This window comes from Pelodiscus sinensis, chromosome 1, assembly GCF_049634645.1.
Source record: "Pelodiscus sinensis isolate JC-2024 chromosome 1, ASM4963464v1, whole genome shotgun sequence".
Classification (NCBI taxonomy): domain Eukaryota; kingdom Metazoa; phylum Chordata; order Testudines; family Trionychidae; genus Pelodiscus; species Pelodiscus sinensis.
The window spans coordinates 7,807,987-7,828,541 of NC_134711.1; the positions used below are offsets into that span (position 1 = coordinate 7,807,987).

A 20,555-nucleotide genomic window follows, 5' to 3' on the forward strand; every position below is an offset into this window, starting at 1 on the left:
TTTAACAAATAGGGACGAACTAGTTGAGAACTTGAAAGTGGAAGACAGTATAGGGGACAGTGATCATGAAATAATAGAGTTCCTGATCTTAAGTAAAGGTAGAAGGGAGACCAGCACAATTGAGGTAATGGATTTCAGGAAGGCAGATTTTGATAAGCTCAGAGAACTTGTAGGTAAGGTCCCATGGGAAGCAAGACTGAAGGGAAAAACAACTGAGGAGAGTTGGAAGTATTTCAAAGGGACGTTGTTAAGGGCCAGAAAGCAAACAATTCCGCTGTGTAGGAAAGATAGAAAATATGGCAAAAGACCAGCTTGGCTTAACAAGGAGATCTTGCATGATCTCAAAATAAAAAAGGAGTCCTATAAAAAATGGAAACTAGGACAACTAACAAAGGATGAATATAGGCAAGCAACACGGGAATGCAGGGGCAAGATTAGAAAGGCAAAGGCACAAAATGAGATCAAACTAGCTACAGGCATAAAGGGAAACAAGACGACCTTTTATAAATACATTAAAAGCAAGAGGAAGACCAAGGACAGGGTAGGCCCACTGCTTAGTGAGGAGGGAGAAGCAGTAACAGGAAACTTGGAAATGGCGGAGATGCTCAATGACTTCTTTGTTTCGGTCTTCACCGAGAAGTCTGGAGGTGTGCCTAACGTAGTGAATACAAGCAGAGAGAGGGTAAGTTTAGAAGATAGGATACACAAAGAACAAGTTAAAAATCACTTAGGAAAGTTAGATGTCAGCAAGTCACCAGGTCCTGATGAAATGCATCCCAGGATATTCAAGGAGCTGATAGAGGAGGTATCTGAGCCTTTAGCTATGATTTTTGAAAAATCATGGCAGACAGGGGAGATTCCAGAAGACTGGAAAAGGGCAAATATTGTGCCCATCTATAAAAAGGGGAATAAGAACAACCCAGGAAACTACAGACCGGTCAGTTTAACGTCTGTCCCAGGGAAGATAATGGAGCAAGTAATTAAGGAAATCCTATGCAAACACTTGGAAGGTAATAAAGTGATAGGGAATAGCCAGCATGGGTTTGTGAAGAACAAGTCATGCCAAACTAATCTGATAGCTTTCTTTGATAGGATAACGAGCCTTGTGGACAAGGGAGAAGCGGTGGATGTCAGATACCTAGATGTTAGTAAGGCATTTGATACGGCCTCGCATGATATTCTTATTGATAAACTAGGCAAATATAACTTCGATAGGGCCACAATAAGGTGGGTGCATAATTGGCTGGATAACCATAGTCAGAGAGTTGTTGTTAACGGTGCTAAATCCTGCTGGAAAGGGATAACAAGTGGAGTTCCGCAAGGGTCTGTTTTGGGACCTGTACTGTTCAATATCTTCATCAATGATGTAGATATTGGGATAGAGAGTACGCTTATTAAGTTTGCAGATGACACCAAACTGGGTGGGGTTGCAACTTCTTTGGAGGATAGGGACATAATTCAAAATGACCTTAGCAAGTTAGAGAAATGGTCAGAGGTAAACAGGATGAGGTTTAATAAAGAGAAATGCAAAGTGCTCCACTTAGGAAGGAACAATCAGTTCCATACATACAAGAGGGAAGCGACTGTCTAGGAAGGAGCATGGCGGAAAGGGATCTAGGGGTCATAGTGGACCACAAGTTGAATATGAGTCAACAGTGTGATGCTGTTGCAAAAAAAGCAAATATGATTCTGGGTTGTATCAACAGGTGTGTTGTAAGCAAAACTCGTGAAGTCATTCTGCCGCTCTGCTCTGCGCTAGTTAGGCCTCAGCTGGAGTACTGTGTCCAGTTCTGGGCACCACATTTCAAGAAAGATGTGGAGAAATTGGAAAGGGTACAGAGAAGAGTGACAAGAATGATTAAAGGTTTAGAGAATATGACCTATGAAGCCAGGCTTCATGAACTGGGCTTGTTTAGTTTGGAAAAAAGAAGATTAAGGGGGGACATGATAGCGGTTTTCAAATATCTAAAAGGGTGTCACAAGGAGGAAGGAGAAAATTTGTTCCTCTTGGTTTCTGAGGACAGGACAAGGAGTAATGGGCTTAAAGTGCAGCAGGGGAGGTTTAGATTGGACATTAGGAAAAAATTCCTAACTGTCAGGGTGGTCAAATATTGGAATAAATTGCCAAGGGAGGTGGTGGAATCTCCCTCTCTGGAGATATTTAAGAACAGGTTAGATAGACATCTGTCAGGGATGGTGTAGACGGAGCTTGGTCCTGCCTTGAGGGCGGGGGGCTGGATTCGATGACCTCTTGAGGTTCCTTCCAGTCCTATGATTCTGTGATTCTATAACCTTGGGATCGATAAATAAAGCACACAGGTACTTCTGAAAATCCCATGCTTAGCCTTTATTGCTGAGACATCTTGCTAGCTTTAGCAAATTTAATTTTGGGGGCTTTCATTCACTATTAAAAATTCACCTTTTTGCCTCTTAAAATAGAGGCAAGTATCAAAAATATTGTTTTAGACATACTTTAAGCAGGTCCAGTCATTCTGTATTTTAACGTGTTCAAAATGCCTGAAGTCAGATGCAACTGGATAAACTTTCTGAAAACTTTAAAAGTCTGTCACTTTAATCTTCCAATTAGGAATGTTTAACTGGTTAACCAATTCAGAGGGGACAGATGGGGAAGCCACTCCAATCCCACTCGAGTGACACCCTCCACCCCCACCCAGGCTAGAGCAGTCCCCCAGCTACAGACAAGGCCTGCTTAGGCCAGCTGATTGGCACAGCTCTGCCTACTCCAGTCCTTACCGGTTAACAATTCACATCCCTACTTCTATCACCATTAAATTGTGACACCAAAAGGTTTTAAGTTAGAAGAAAATACCTACAAGTCATAAAAGCAATTACTACTAATCCACAATTATTTAAAACAATCGTGTGTGAACTGGTAGTTATCTGAAAATGTCAGATGTTACTTGTGTCTTCAACAATCAACTATCCAGCACATAAATATAAGAGACTATGTTGTGCGTTAACAGAAAAAAAGTACAAAACACTGACTAAAATACAAATAAAGCAAAGAGATCAGCTTCACAATATAGGTGAATATGAAAAACATACACCATCTTGGTGACTAAGAGTTAAGGATAGTGTTTAGAACGGGGATGGGCCGGTGGTTAAATTGTCCAGAGCGGAAAACTGCAGAAAAATAATAAAAGACTTCATTACTGCAAATAAAATATCCACTGTTATTTTTCTGCAATTTTCCACGGCTTGTTTGCAACTCAGCTTCAAATTGACAATCATTCCACAATTCAAATAGAGCCTTAAATCATTTATAAAAACTAATTTTGACATACAAGTTCAAGTTGACAGCAAAAACAAACCAAGTCAAACAGTCCACTGCAGATAACCCTGAAGTTTAAGTACTATCAGATATGTTCTACAATTCACTAGCAAATAAAAAAAAAGTGAAAACAGGAAGTGTAGTCAAGCAAAAGCAAGCTAGAAAAAAAATGCTCTGATATTGATGAGTGTGGGTAAATGAACTAGAATTCTGGAGAGGAGTTTCATTTTTTTAAACACTTCATTTAGTGAGTCCATAAAAGCAACATGGTTTGAGGCTAACCTATTAAAATATCATAAGGATGTAATGAAACATTCAGAATTCAAGAACCTAGCGATAGGAAGAATGCTAAGTGAAAGAAGAGGTGAAAAGCTGCATGGATTCCTATTTGGATTAACCATAGCAGTTTGTTTCAAAAACTAGAGAGGACTGCATGCACAGGTGTATGCGCACATTGTTGATTTTTTCTATATAAACTGCTCTCTTGTACACAAGACATCAAACTACCAAATCCCACCATACTAACCAAAGAAAAGTGTATATGAAAACACAAACATCTACATATACACATTTGTCATGGTCAGTACAACATGATTTGATATTTTGGGGTCTTACATTTCCATTTAAAGGCTCTTCTAGAGTAAGTTGAAAATCACCATCAAGATCCTTATTAGGAATGTTAAAATATTTATTTTTGTGAAGGTGTAACTGCTAAATTTTCAGTGGTTTCATGTTTACACACAGGAGGCGGCGGGGGTACAGAGCAAGAGCACACACAAGCTGCCCCTCCATGCAACAGCCTCTATGGGAAGCAGCAGCAGCAAGGGAGAAGGCAGGTGGCTCTGTGGGAGTCTGCACCCAGGGGGAGGGAGAGTACGTGTGCTGCATTTAAACCATGTACACGATACAGGTTCGCAACCCTAATCCTTATGTTTATGCTTGAGAGTTTTATCCTGGAACAATTTTTACTATGTTTATATTATAGCAGCATCCTAGAACAACTCACACAGCCCTGCTCCCACCATTCTGAAGCCTATGTCTACACTTACCGATACCAGGACAAGCCATCCTTCACCAATGAAGGCCAAATAAAAAATACAAGTCCACCTACTTCAAATAAACATATTCAAGTTTATATAAGACCCTTTCTTTATTATCTTAAAGGATAATATAGGATAAACAAGTTATGAGGAGAGAGCTTAAGCGCCCCCCCCCAAAAAAATTTTTTTTAAATTAGTAACAATTCTGCCCAGAAGTTTCAGAGACCAACTAGTACAAAATCATCATACAAATTTAAAATAAAGGATAGTTTCAAAAAGTCTGAATTCAGGCTTCCACGCTTGCCATTAAAAAAACACGCTTGCTTAAAAGACTTGATACCTGCAGAACAGAAGAAAACAAACAGTGCAATTCCACAAGAATTTAAGGTTTACCGCAAACAGTGATTTAAAATGCAGGCCTACCTTGCTGTACCAATTGAGGCAGGGCTGGACCACATCTGGATCATCAATGCCATTCAGTTCAACATACCAGATACTAAAATTGAAACTGGGCCCCCATGACAACAATGGAACTGGAGGGAGGAGAAGGTGGGGGGAAAAGAAATAGAAGTACATAAATGTCAAATACTTGCTGGATTATTGATCAGACTTACAACACTTATTTGAAAGGAATGCATTTTCAGCCTAAGGAAAACGATTTAACAAGAATAATATTCTCTTCCTATACACACAAGTTTTTGATTGATTATTTATAGGGTTAGGTCATTTACTAGACATACATCATACTAACTTAAAAAAAGAATAAAAGATCCTGTAGCACCTTAGAAACTAACAAAAAGTACTGATAGTATCGTGAGTTCTCTCAGGCATAACCCACTTTTTCAGATGAAGGGAGCAAGGGGCCCAGAGGTACAAATATACAGCAGAAAAAAGGGAGGGGAGGGAGGAGAAACACCTGCTAAATGAGGCTAATAGAGTGGGCTGTAAGTGCCTAATAGTCAATACCCAAATGACATCAAAAGCTATCGGCCCAGCCAAGCAATTTCTCTGTTCAATCCCTGGGTAAATGTGTCAAATTTGCATATGAAGGTCAGTTCCACAGTCTCTCTAGCTGGTTCCTGAAATTACTTCGCAAGAGGATAGCCACTTTTAAATCCATTAATGAGTGCTCTGAGCCCCTTGCTCCATTCATTTAAGAAGTGGGTTGTGCCCATGAAAGCGCATGACACTATCTGTACTTTGTTAGTCTATAACTAGAAAAACTTAACAGTCATGTAGCACCTTAGAGACTAACATGGCTGAGACTTAATCATATTAAGCAGTCACTGAAAACAGCCTGCAGTGGAAAAGCAGATTAAGATAGCAGATCTTTAAGTAGACACTTGTACACAGGTAGACAAAAGTAGGGTCAAAATACTGGATCAACCGCTCAAATGGCCAATGGGTTTTGACACTGATGGACATTACCCAGGGAAACTGAAGGCAGTACATGATACTTAAAGCGTATGGTTTACTTCATTTTTGCCAGCAGTAGAAACATCATCCCTGGTTAAGGAAGAGGATATTGGGTTGTGGGGTTCTCCCTTCCCCCGTTTACATGATTTGCAACCAGCACAGGGCTCCTCTTGTGCCCTCACGCCAAGTCTGGGCAAACAATACAGATACTGGATTTTTTTTTCCCTACAACGCAGACAGCACTTGTAAGAACAAAGGATGTTAGATATGGATTCATTTAATAATCGTGTAACCGCATCAAATTTGAAGCGATTACTCAATTATTTAATAGTTCCCAGGAGCAGGGCTGGCAGTCAGTGTGCTGCTGGCCTCACTCTTGGGAAGCACCTTGCCACTCCACACTGCTACCCCTATATCAGCAGCAGCAGCGTGGGGTGGCCAGGAATCCTACCTGCAGACTCATGCTGCAGCCTCTGTATCAGGCAGCTCTCCTGCACACTCTTCATTTAAAACTCGGACCGGTGGGAGGTGTGTTGCAACTAACCGGGACTGATAGCCAACTAGCCACTAACTGATTGCTTAACCATTTAACCAATAACATCCCTAGCCACTTCGCAATGCAGAATTTGCACAAAGTTCCTGTTTCCCCTATGGAATTAGTGGTAACCAGCAGCTCCACACTAAGCGCTGCTGGACTCTACAGTAAGCAGAGCACCCAGCCTGGCACGGATGGAGTGTCTGCATGCTTTGGATGCCTGGCTTGATCCTCCTCCTCCCAGGGAAAGGAGGGGGCCAGGAGAACTAGTTTGACAAAAGGGTGAGGAAGGACAGGGCTGCACAACATCATATTCCCCAATAGGTCAATAAAGAAGGTGGAGGAAAATAAAGGCTCTGGGAGTGTAGGTATCTGGACCAGGGAGTGTCCTGCAACTCCACTCTGGGAGAATGAGAATTGCGAGTTTTTGTGGGCGTGCCATGTGTGTGGGTTCCAGGGAGAGGGGAAATGCAGATCTGAGATCTGGGGGTGCTATGCAGACCTCCCTGTAATACCTCAAGAGCAACTGGGTTGTTGTATGGATTTCTTTAACTCTGCTCCTAGGGAATCTTTATCTGTATTGCTGACACACTTAATGGGGATTTTGAAATAAATTACCAAAATAATTGAATGGAGTGATTAGTGTGTTATTTTGACATCTACAATACGAAGAATTTAAAGATAGTGTGCAAAATTTTTTGGTGCATCATTCCCCCAGTAGTAATGGCACTATGCTCCAACCCACAGCAAAACAGACCTGTGGATGGAAGGTTAAGGAATAAATAGTATGTGCTATGACATCACTGGATTAAAATATGACCACATGGATCATTGTTTTTGCTGCAACCACTGTTAAATATTTGCAGCAAATGTTGTACAAAGGTTGTCAAGTGATAGGTCTATGAAAAGGTTATGATTTGCTGGTTGTGATTATGTTATTTGTATGCGTGTATCTTTTTTGTATTTAAAAATGAATATTGACTCTCTACCTGATTTCAAGTGTTTGATTCCAAGGTAGCACCCATAAAGTAATTAACCAGCACTTACTGGAAGGACTATTCAAGTGGAATGGCTCATTTAAAGGACACAACTCACAATGAACCAAAGAAGATGCCCATCTGTACTGAATGGGCTTTCATGTGAACGTTTAAACTGGAATGCGAGTAATGGCTTCTGCTGTGACTAAGCAAAACTATGCATGGGCATGTGACTTCTTGTTACTGTAGCTTCACATTAAGAACAATGGGATTCCTTCCAGGTGGCAGAAGATATGAAAAGGCCCTGGGAACATCTCCATTTGGCCACTTTCCTGCTCCAACTTCTCTATCTCTTAAGCCTCTGGACTATGGACTTATAACAAAGCGACTGATTTGGAAGTAATCAGAGACTTAAGTTAAGACAGGAGTTTATTCGATCCCTACTACAAGCCTCAACCAAGAACTCTGAAATTGTTATATGCAGGGCTCGACGACTGCAGCGAAAACCCACTCACGCACTGCCGGTGAATGGGGTGACGGGTTGGCTCGCCATGGGCGAGTAGAGAAGCGGATTTGTTGAGCCCCGGTTATACGTATGAGACTCAACTTATTTCAATTCTTATCCTCTTTCCTTTTTACAAATAAGCCTTGAGATTTTAGATACTAAAGCCGTGGTCACCAACCAGTAGATCGCGATCTACCGGTAGCTCTCAGGGGCTCTAAGAGTAGCTCGAGCCCTCTCTGAACTGCGCACCTGCGCAGTACATTTACATTCGATTTCCTCATTTGAGGAGCAGCTACTCACCGAGCAACACAACACAGGTGAGTAGCTGCGAGGAATGGGGGGAGCTGGGAGGTTGGGAGGGCTTAAACACTCCAGTCAGCTGACTCTGGCTTTCAGCTGAAAGAGGCTGCCCCATGCTCCAGATGATCGACGGCTTCTCCTCTGCGCCTGCCCACGTGGAGCTTGGTGCATCCTGGCTGAGCGCCATGGCCAGCTGGCCAGGCAGCCACTTCTCTTCCCTCCAGCCCAGCTGCCCTGCGCTCAGCCCAGGGAGGCTGAGTCTAGCTCCAGCTGTGCTGGAGCAAGCTTCCCAGGCTGAGCGCAGGATCACAGATGCCCATCTGATGGACTGTATACGACTAGCAATCTCAGACTACAACCCAGACTTCAAGACACTGGCAGATACTGTTCAGTCACAGGTGTCACACTGAGATTTTGTTATTGGAAGAAAAAATATAAAATCATCAATACTTGATTTTAGATTTACAAAATAGCAGAGAACAAAATGTATAATTGTAAATGCTTCATTTGACATTTAAATAGCATGAATTAAAAACAGACCATTTATTTCATAACTATAAACGTGATTTTAATTTTATATATTGCATAATTAAAAAATAAACTGTTTAACAGAGAGTATAAGGGCTGGGGATAGCAAGTGATGGACAGGAGAACAGAGAGGGCAGGCTTCAAGGAAGGGGCGGGGCGGTAGATCTTCGTCTGTTCTGAGACTTAAAAAGTGATCTTGGGTGTAAAAAGGTTGGAGGACCACTGTACTAAAGGATTATCAATAGCATGATTTAGGATGAAATTTAAGTTATATATTGACCTGAGTCCTTTGGGATCAGAAGAACCTTTATTAACTGGGGACACTGGTTTTAGATGGAATACGTCTGGTGGTGAAACAAATGAACTGAGTATCTGAGGGATCTGCTTTTATGACTTGTTAGCCGTGTGGTGAAAAATTTGGTACACCTTATAAGTTGAGGACCATCAGTCTTGGGCCATGACTGCCTTTTTCTCAGTAGTTTGTCCTTAACTGAATACTCTCAGTAGCGTCCCATGGAAAATCACCTTTTATTCCTCCATTTAGAAAATGTGAACCACTGCATAATGTTATGAAACTTGGAGACGGTCCTCAATTTCAAGGGTACAGTAAGACAACTTTGGGACCTAAACTATTGAATTTCCCCCCTCACTCCCTGTATGTGTGTTTTCCCTGACAGGTGACGACTTCATGCTCTCCAGCCATGAAAGTGGCCAAAAAGGGGTATAGGCGAGCACAGCCCACTAGAAGCTCTTTTTCACTGGTTTTACACTTTAAAGGAAAACTGACATTTCTTCTTAGGAACAGCAAAGGATGCCAAAACTGAATGCAAAATTTAAACAGCAGATCTGTAGGCAGACATAATATGAATAAAATGTAATGCTGTACATCTATAGCATTTAGTTGTGTTAATGATACAACAAAAGCCAAGACAGAGAACTCTACACTCAAGCTGCAGCACAATTGTGCAATTACAATTACCTGTTTAAGCTGAGATTTCACTTCCTGTCCTAAATAGTTTCGTTTTTCAACAAATACTTATTGGTAGTTCCATGAACTCCATACAGGAAACCAAACATACCAAGTCAACATAGTACACTATGTTTAGAGATTGGGGGGAATTTTCAGTCCAAAATCATTGACTGAAAATGTGTTTTCTGGAAATTTTAGATAGAAATAAAGGGAAACAAGAAGACTTCTTAATAGATTAGAAGCAAGAGGAAGACCAAGGATGGGGTAGGCCCACTGGTCAGTGAGGAGGGAGAAACAGTAACAGGAAACTTGGAAATGGCAGAGATGCTTAATGACTTTTGTTTCAGTCTTCACCGAGAAGTCTGGAGGAATGCCTAACAGTGAATGCTAGTGGGAAGGGGATAGGTTTAGAAGATAAAATTAAAATTAAAAATCACCTAGAAAAGTTAGATGCCTACAAGTCACCAGGGCCTGATGAAATGCATCCTAGAATACTCAAGGAGCTGATAGAGCAGGTATCTGAGCCACTACTATCATATTTGGAAAATCATGGGAGACAGGAGAGAGTCCAGAAGACTGGAAAAGGGCAAATATAGTGCCCATTTATAAAAAGGGAAATAAGAACAACCCAGGAAACTACAGACCAGTTAGTTTAACTTCTGTGTCAGGGAAGATAATGGAGCAAGTAATTAAGGAAATCATCTGCAAACACTTGGAAGGTGGCAAGGTGATAGGGAACAGCCAGCATGGATTTGTAAAGAATAAGTCATGCCAAACCAATCTGACAGCTTTCTTTGATAGGATAACGAGTCTTGTGGATAAGGGAGAAAGGGTGGATGTGGTATACCTAGACTTTACTAAGGTGTTTGATACGGTCTCACATGATATTCTTATCAATAAACTAGGCAAATACAACTTAGATGGGACTACTATAAGGTAGGTGCATAACTGGTTGGATAACCATACTCAGAGAGTAGTTAATGGTTCACAATCCTGCTGGAAAGGCATAACAAGTAGGGTTCCACAGAGGTCTGTTTTGGGACCGGTTCTCTTCAATATCTTCATCAACGATTTAGATATTGGCATAGAAAGCATGCTTATTAAGTTTGCAAATGATACCCCAAGCTGGGAGGGGTTGCGACTGCTCTGGAGGATAGGGTCATAATTCAAAATGATCTGGACAAATTGGAGAAATGGTCTGAGGTAAACAGGATGAAGTTTAATAGAGACAAATGCAAAGTTCTCCACTTAGGAAGGAACAATCAGTTTCACACATACAGAATGGGAAGCGACTATCTAGGAAGGAGTACAGCAGAAAGGGATCTAGGGGTTATAGTGGACCACAAGCTGAATACGAGTCAGCAGTGGGATGCTGTTGCGAAGAAAGTAAACATGATTCTGGGATGCATTAACAGGTGTGTTGTGAGCAAGACAGGAGCAGCCATTCTTCTGCTCTATTCTGCGCTGGTTAGGCCTCAGTTGGAGTCGTGTGTCCAGTTCTGGTCACCGCATTTCAAGAAAGATGGAGAAATTGGAGAGGTCACAGAGAAGAGCAACAAGAATGATTAACGGTCTAGAGAACATGATCTATGAAGGAAGGCTGAAAGAATTGGGTTTATTTAGTTTAGAAAAGAGAAGACTGAGGGGGGACATGACAGCAGTTTTCAGGTATCTAAAAGGGTATCATAAGGAAGAGGGAGAAAACTTGTTCATCTTGGCCTCTGAGGATAGAACAAGAAGCAATGGGTTTAAGCTGCAGCAAGGGAGGTTTAGGTTGGACATTAGGAAAAAGTTCCTAACTGTCAGGGTGGTCAAACACAGGAATAAATTGCCTAGGGAGGTTGTGGAATCTCCATCTCTGGAGATATTGAAGAGTAGGTTAGATAAATGTCTATCAGGGATGGTCTAGACCGTATCTGGTCCTGCCATGAGGGCAGGGGACTGGACTCAATGACCTTTTGAGGTCCCTTCCAGTCCTAGTATTCTATGATCTCTCCTGACCACACTATGTGGTGCATCATGCAAGTCACATGACTGCATATGTATCTCAGAATCTGCAGTCTGGGCCACGAGCCCAGTCCATAGGGAAAAGAGGGCATCGGGTACCTGCTGTACAATTCCTATGGGGCAACACAAAAACTTAAGGAAATAATTTTTAATATTGTACTGATGCAAACTGATACATTGTGGGTCAGTTAAATTAACTGAAATCAAAACAGCTCCAACGTAAGAATATCAGTGTTTTTTCAATTTCTAAATCAAGAACTCTTCCATTTCTTTAAAAAAAAAAATCAAGATTTTCAGAATGTTTTATTCCAAAAAAAACTGCAGCATTGTGTCCCATTTCAGAAGGTTGGAGAGTGGAGAAATTGCGCGCGCACACGCACGCACACACAAAAAGAAACCAACCCACCACACTACATGAAAGGGAACAATTACCAAAAAAGGAGAGAGACAACTGTGATTGTAGGAAAAGGATCTTGTTCTTGCCAAAAATTAATACACTCCTTGCTGACTGCCTTGCAGTGCATGACAGAAGGTGGATTTAGGCACATTCACTACCTGTAGGCTGCCCTACAGTTCAGAGCTCAAAGGTGTAACTTACAGGGTGGAGCAAAGTTATGAGCAGCAACTCCCCATGTGACTGCTGCATGCATGAACTAAAAGATTCTTAGTTCATTTTAGAGCCACATTAATACAAAGTAGGAACTTTTTCCACTTATTCCCATTGCACCCACCTGGAGCATGTTAAGTGCAGAACTTTAGTATTCACACCTTCCATAATCCAAAGTCACAGTGGGCAACCTGCAATCCATTGGGGTTCTACATGAGGGCCGTGAGTTTTTTTTTTTTTTAAACCATTCCCCCATGTACAGGGTTGCCAGATTCTGCTTCTGCTAGTTTCTGTCTATGTAAGTTTTTTTCCCCCACCAGTGTTACTAAACACAAAAAGCAAAGGCAGTGAGGCAAGGTGAGTGATAACTGCATATAACATTGACTAAGAGCCATACATTCACCCTGCATCTGATCAAAGCTCTAATACGGTGCAATTGGCACACAGATTTGCATTTAGAAAAAAATTTAAAAACCATTACTAACCCTTATTTAGTTCCTTCTCTACAAGAAAAAGCATTGTCCCCCACACTAATCTATAAAATACAAAAATAGCCCCAACAGCATTTAATAGCTTTTAGGCCACTTGCCTACCCATACACGTCCCCAAACAGCAGAGAAGGAGGGGAAAAAACAAGAGCTATGAAGACTTGCAAATAATATAACCCGTGTACCATTCAGCATCCTCTCTACTAAGCAAGGAAGATCATCAATAACGTACCACCCCAATCACCACCCTCTGAACTAGTTACCTGTCCAGTTCCAAGTTCAACTCAACGCATTGGGTATCATTTGCTAAATGATTAAGCAGCTCTGGTTCCATCTCAACAGTTGTCATTTGTCTCTCACAAACATGAACTGATAGTTTGAAAGCAGTCAGACCACAAGGACTCCGACAGAACATGGACTGGGACTGGACTCTCCATTGAGAAGTTCTAACAGACTGGAGAGTCCAGGCTTAACACCGGTCTCAGAAGTGGAACAGGAGACTTCTCGTTACACAGGTGTTTTAACAGAACAGCAGATTCCCTATCCTATCGCACTTGACTTGTCTTACTCAGAGGCCATGAAACAGAGAATAGTTCTGGACAGCTAAAATCCCATTTATCATTTAGGTACATGTCCAAATAGAGTGACAAGAACTTCCGAAATACGAACCATAAACACAAGGATGTAAGACCAACAACAGCTCAATAATCTAATTAAACATTCAACAAGGTCTTACTTTTCCCACCACACCGAAACAGAACTCATGAGCAGTGGTGTTTTTACTATCAAAGTTCTATCATACAGGATCAGTCTATATGACAAGTATTTAAAATCAATTAGCATTAGGGACATAAAGGAGTAGTCGGCTACCTGAGAAGCCTATGCTTCTCAGGTAGTCGAGTTGACTACTCACATTTCCCCCCCTCCGCCCCTTGCTGCCTCTGTATCAGAGGAAGCAAGGAGATGGGGGGGAGAGGGGGAGAAGCTGGAGTAGGCGCTGGGGAGAGCCATCTTACAAGTCAGCTCCCCCAGTACCATCTCCGCAGTGCCACCCATTCCCCCCCTTGCTGCTGCCTATCAGAGGCAGCAGGGGGAGGGGCTGATCCCGTGCACAGGGGCTACTTTGGAGTGAGTCCCAACCTGCCCCTTGCCTCCTTTTTGAACTGCAGAGCCACAGTGGGGTTCGGTCCCACACCCAGCATGAGTCGCAACTGAGCAGGGCTGCCTATTGGCTAATTAAGTAGTCGATTAAAAATTCTACATGATTAAATACCCACCTCATAACATCCCTAATTAGCATTAAAACAAATTGTATCACATATGAAAAGGACAAATGATAGATGCCATGCAAAGGCTAAAAAAATCCAAGAAAATATCAGATATTCTAAAGTTACTCCTAAAGATGAGGAAAGGAGAGAAAGAGAAAAAAAAAGGATCAACTGAACAGCAGGATAACTTATTTTGTTAACCCTAATATACAGAGTATTTTAAAGATTCCTTCTCCAATCACACCAAAAACATCTCCTCCATCTTGAAACTCTCCACTAATTCCCACTCCTATACATTAGAGACCAGCTTATCTTCATGTTGACAGCTTTCTGCCCTCATGTATACAGCTCTTAGATATATGCATAGCATTTCAGACAGAAAGTGTCATATTGTTGGGTGAGCAACCATTTAAATTAGACATGACATAAGGAGAGACAGACGGTGGGAGGCAGTGTGAAAGAGTGGCAAAATTCACACAAATAAGATCATACAGATAACCTTGTTTTTTTGTTATGTACTGATCTAGTTTTCTTTTAAATATATTTTATTTGAAATTCTGTGCAAGAGCTACAAAAGTAGCAGGTTTTGAGGAGGGTCTTAAAGGAGGTGGTTAATACCCAGGCCCCATCTAAGATCTTTTCCCAACAAAATTCCCTTCGTCTCCTTCATGACACTGACTTCATATCTCGTTGTTGCCATCCAAGCCCGTAACACCTTCCCAAGTGTTTGAGAAGTAGCCCCTGTAAAAACGAAGTCCAAATATTTGTTCTGCAAAGGTATTCTCACTGAAGTGGCTGCATCCTATTGTGTATGTTCTGTACTAGATTATGCTGGTAAGTCCTATTCCTTTGGGATAGAGCTTTAGTTAGCCTGGATTCATTGTAGTGACTGTAAAAAAAAAAACCTACCTTATCAGCTCTACCTAAAGAGTCTCAGCATAATTTGGTGCAAGTTCTACAGCAGTCCTTACTGAACATGCAAACAATTCAGAATCACTGCTACACAGAAAAACTGGTGTAGAGCAGAAATCAATATACTTTTAACAAGATCAAACCCAGTGAAAACAAAATATACAGGGTATTTTAAACTGGCACTAAACTGCGTTTGTTTTCATAAAATGATGTAAGAACAGGCCTACTAAGGAAGTGTGTGATCGAGGATGGAAATAAAATCATCCAAAACATTATTACTGGGTAAAAGAAATTAAGCCTGAGTTAGTCTATTTCAAATGAGTATCTTAAATTATCTACAATTCCTAACAGCAACCCCAAATCTGTACCCCTGCAGGCAGGCATTACACTACATGGCAACACATGCTATCAAGTACATGCTATCCAGTACAATTTAGATAACATTACAGTCCAAATTAACTTACAAAGACTTACCAGAGAAGCAACAGTAAAGCTAGTTCCACTCCATTATATCAAAGTGTGATTGGGTAGACCAGGCCCTGAGGCCCCCTGCAGGAGGCTCCTGTGGTCCTGTCACACTCCACCCCAGAAAGACAAAAGAGGTCCACAAAGCAGGATACAGTGGCAGCAGGAGAAGCAGCCAATCACGCGTCAGGGAGGCCATATATAAAGAGCTGCAGATCAGGGCAAGTCAGTTCCTCTTGAGACCTCAAGGTATGCAGACTGGGTTACTGGCTGGCTGAAAGAGCAGCAGCATCATGAGCAGCTCTGTGTGGAAAGCTTATTGGAGACCCCTGGACTATGGGATAAAGATGAAGACGCTGCCTCCAGGAAGGGAAACCCTGAGAGCACCACTTTCTGTCAGAGTGGGGAATAGACTGAGGGACATTACAGCAGGCATGTAAAAAAGCCCCTGGTAGATGTGTATTTCACACACAGGCAACATGCAACTTGGAGGGCTGAGTTTCCAAAGAGGCTTTTAAATAGAAAGTGCAGGAACACACACACAGGCAGAGAGAGCAGTCGCGAGAGGAGACTGACACCCCATTACACAAAGTTTATGACAAGAGTGGGAAACTACAGCCCAAGGGTCAGATCCAGCCCCCAGCTTGCCTAGATCTAGCCTCTACAAAAATATACTAGCCTGGGACCCTCCAGGCTCTGGCATACAAGAAAAATGGGGGAAGTGTCTTTTGGCTTCTCAGTCGGGGCCATGTCAGTGATTTTTCTTTGGGTCAGCAACCCCTGACCAAAAAAAAAAAAAAAGGTTCCCTGCCCCTGGTTTATGGCACATGCAGACTGATTATTATGACTTGTTAGTTATTTGGTATGTCAGACACTCCTCTTGTAAAGATTATGATTCGTGTGAAAACATAACACTCTCTCACAACATCCTTTCCCTAAGCAAAACTTTCTGAAACAAAGAAAGGAAGACAGACCAGAAATGTTAAGTGTTGAGATAAAGCATCAATATATGAGCTTTCTTCTGGTATACAGCATATCCAAATAATTTGCTTCCCTCACCCAGTCTTTCAAATGGACAACCAGACAAAATTTTATTATAAGAGTTAAACACCACCAACTGCTTGGTTGCATGGCCTATGAAGTCTGATCATGCAGTCAGAATTATAGAAGCGTGTCTCCAGTCTAAACAAGATTTTTTAAAGTCACCTTCCTATTCAACAAGTCTGTTGCCTTTAAGTTAAGAGCCAGGTCTGAACACTTTGAGGGGTTGCGTGGATTTACCACCACTTCTCCTACACTACTTTCCTTCTGCTAACTCTGCAGAGCTCACTTGTCAGAATTAAGCAAATTCCAACCACAGAACCAAATTATGTATCTTCATTTACACCTGTGCAAACCCACTGATGAATGAATTCTCTAGGAGTCATGATCTGTTCAATGGTTAACTGGAACCAGTTAACTGATTAAACGGGGGTGGCAGTGGACAGGGAAGTTCCCTGCCTGCCATAGCTGGGCTGAAGCACTCCCTGCCTACTGACTGCAGCAAACAGGTGACCGCTCCAGCCCCCACTGGTTAACCATAACCAGTAAGCCTCACCCTGTTAACCATTCACATCCCTAGTAAAAACATTTTAATGTCACATTATTATATGAAAAATGCTGCATAAAACAAAATAGGAAATATTTTAATGGGTTTCATTGTAAAAGTCATTGGTAGTTTTTAAATGCCCACTTTTTCCCCCAAGTGGCTTAGTAGACTTTCTTCAGCTTTTAAAAACTTCAGTTTATTTTTGGCATGCAGCAAAAGATAATGTCAACCCAAAAGATAGTGTAACCAAGAAATTAAGGTACTAAAAAAGAAGCTTAGAATGAAGAGTCACATCTCACTCAATACAGAAGTGTAATAAATAAATATTCTCTATATGTAAGAAATTCATTTAAGCAAGAAACGGATGAAGGGGCCTTTGTATTCACAAGCATAAGTAGCAAGGTTGCTCCCATACTAAAAACTTCTAGTTATGCTTTTCCTTTCATTAACAGTCCAGTAACAGTCTTTTGCACAAAATGAGACTTTTCCCTCTCTTGCATATCTTCCATCCAAAGACAGGCCAGACCTAACTGTAACAGGCAAAAGCTAAGTCCAGAACAGCACTGACCCACTACTTCTAGATTACCCAATCACCCTTTCTTCAGCTGTGACCTCTGACAGTTTTTTTACTCCCAAGTCCATGTACACATCTCTTATATCATTACATATCATTAAACTAGTGAAGAGTTGAAAAAGATGAGGATTGTTATTGCAGAAGTACAATGCGAAGCGTTAAACACAGTAAAAAACAGCATTCTTTAGAAAATGGCTGTTGCTACACTTCAAAGGGAAAGCACAGAAGCCCAGGGCCAGCTGGGGACTGCACTGCTGTTTTGAAACTGACAGATAGCAAAGCTGGGGAAGCAACTAGCTGATTATCCTGCCAATTATCCAATAAGCATTCGCTTATTAGATAGTCGACTAGTCAACTAGTACCTCACATCCCTACACACTACCTGATATGAAGGTATACCTCAAAGCTCTTTGCCTGGCCTATCATACTTCAGGGGGAAATCCGTACCAATTAAAAATTCTGCACACAGTAGTTTAAAATTCTGCAAAATGCTAAATATTTTGTAGAAATAGCACAATATAATCATGCCCGTCTCAATTATTTTGCAATTTATTTCAAAGTATCTGTCAGCAAGTTTGTCTAAATACAGATCGGAAAAAGATTCTGGTACTTTGACAGATTCCTTGCTAGGCACATTAGTACAGATCTTGGAGTAATTCATAGAATCATAGAATACTAGGACTGGAAGGGACCTCGAGAGGTCATCGAGTCCAGTCCCCTGCCCTCATGGCAGGACCAAATACTGTCTAGACCATCCCTGATAGACATTTATCTAACCTACTCGTAAATATCTCCAGAGATGGAGATTCCACAACCTCCCTGGGCAATTTATTCCAGTGTTTGACCACCCTGACAGTTAGGAACTTTTTCCTAATGTCCAATCTAAGCTTCCCTTGCTGGAGTTTCAGCCCATTGCTTCTTGTTCTATCCTCAGAGGCCAAGATGAACAAGTTTTCTCCCTCCTCCTTATGACACCCTTTTAGATATCTGAAAACTGCTATCATGTCCCCCCTCAATCTTCTCTTTTCAAAATTAAACAAGCCCATTTCCTTCAGCCTTCCCTCATTCTCGTTGCTCTTCTCCGTAATTAGTTAAAGTTACATTACAAAAATGAATTTCCTGCACCATCAGAAGCAGTGCAAAGGGTGAGGGGGTCAGGAGTAATAGAGAAGCTGAGAGAGAGGAAAGAAGCCTAAAGTGAACCTGAAGGGTTGTTGGGTATAGGTAGCAGAAGTATGAAAGAGGATGTGGAAGTTTGGGGGAGAGGGGTTATTAGGGAGTTCAGAATCTTCCAACACAGACTCCAAGCCTTTCCTATCCAGTTAGGCACATCTGCCCTTCTTCCCCAAAGGTCTCTACCAGCTCCTTCCCCACCCTCATATGTTCCTGCAGTTCGACTCTCATTCAGTTCTGAGCTCAACAATGTTACCCCACCAGCTCCTGAACCTTCACCCCATTCTGAACCCCAGTCTGATATCATATCTGTCCTAACCTGGCTCAACAGGAAAGGTGCTGTGATGAACTACTACTGGGGGAATTCTGTGCCATCACACATGCACAAAAATGTCCCCTTCATCCCCTCGAAAAATACATGCTGCCTATGCACAGAATCAGAGAGCTAGAAGAGACCTTAGAAGGCCATCAAGTCCAGTCCCCTGCCCAAAGCAGGAACAATCCCAATTAAATCAACCCAGCCAGAGCTTTGTCAATTGGGACTTAAACACCTCTAGGGATGAAGACTCCATTATTTCCCTAGGTAACCCATCCCAGTGCTTCACCACCATCCTAGTGAAATAGCTTTTCCTAATAGCCAACCAGGACCTCTCCCACCGCAACTTGAGACCATTTTTCCTTGTTCTGCCATCTGTCACTACTGTAAACAGCCTCTCTCCATCCTCTTTGGAACCTCCCTTCAGGAAGTTGAAGGCTGCTATCAAATCCCCCTCACTCTTCTCTGCTGCAGACTAAATAGACCCACTCCCTCAGCCTTTCCTCATAGGTCATATGCTCCAGCCCCCTAATCATTTTGGTTGCCCTCCGCTGGACCCTCTCCAATGCATACACATCCTTCCTGTAATTGGGGGCCCAAAACAGGACACAATACTCCAGATGTGGCCTCACCAGAGCAGAGTAAAGAGGAATAATCACATCTCTGGATTGACTGGCAACCTAATATGCCATTAGCCTTCTTGGCTACAAGGGCACACTGTTGACTCATATCCAGCTTCTCATCCACTGTAACCCCCAGGTCCTTTTCTACAAAACTGCTACTTAGCAGGTTGGTCCCCAGCCTGTAACAATGCTTGGGATTCTTCCGTCCCAAGGGCAGGAATCTACACTTGGCCTTGTTGAACCTCAGATTTCTTGTGGCCCAATCCTCCAATTTGTCTAAGTCACTCTGAACTCTATCCCTTCCCTCCAGCATGTCTACCTCTCTCCCTAGCTTAGTGTCATCCGCAAACTTGCCGAGGGTGCAATCCATCCCCTCATCCAGGTCATTAATAAAGATATTGAACAAAACCGTTTCCAGAACCTTGGGGCACTCCGCTAGAAACCGACCACCATCCTGACATCGAGCCGTTGGGTCCAACCTTCCAGCCAGCTTTCTATCCATCTTACCGCCCATCTATCCAATCCATGTTCCCTTAACTTGCTGGCAAGAATATTGTGGGAGACGGTATCAAAAGCCTTGCTAAAGTTAAGGTATATCACATCCACTGACTTCCCCATATCCACAGAGCCAGTTACCTCATCATAGAAACTAATCAGATTGGTCAGGCACAACTTGCCCTTCATGAATCCATGCTGACTATTCCTGATCACCTTCCCCTCTTCCAAGTGCTTCAAAATGGATTCCTTGAGGATGTCCTCCATGATTTTTCCAGGGACTGAGGTAAGACTGACCAGTCTATAGTTCCCTCGATCTTCCTTCTTTCCTTTCTTAAAGATGGGCACTACATTTGCCTTTTTCCAATCATCTGGGATCTCGCCTGATCTCCACGACTTTTCAAAGATAATGGCCAAAGGCTCCTCAATGACACTTGCCAACTCCCTCAATACCCTCAGATGTATTAAGTCCGGTC

The 20,555-nt window shown here is 42.1% G+C and overlaps 1 protein-coding gene across 2 annotated transcripts in view; it reads right to left on the minus strand.

Moving 5' to 3' along the window:
• The window catches only part of MKLN1 (muskelin 1), a 173,185-nt gene that overhangs the window by 110,384 nt on the left and 42,246 nt on the right, over positions 1-20,555 (minus strand). For both annotated transcript variants that reach the window (XM_075925725.1, XM_075925720.1), the window contains exon 5: positions 4,756-4,865. In XM_075925725.1, coding sequence (XP_075781840.1) covers positions 4,756-4,865 — 110 coding nt within the window. The remainder of the gene's footprint in view (positions 1-4,755; positions 4,866-20,555) is intronic.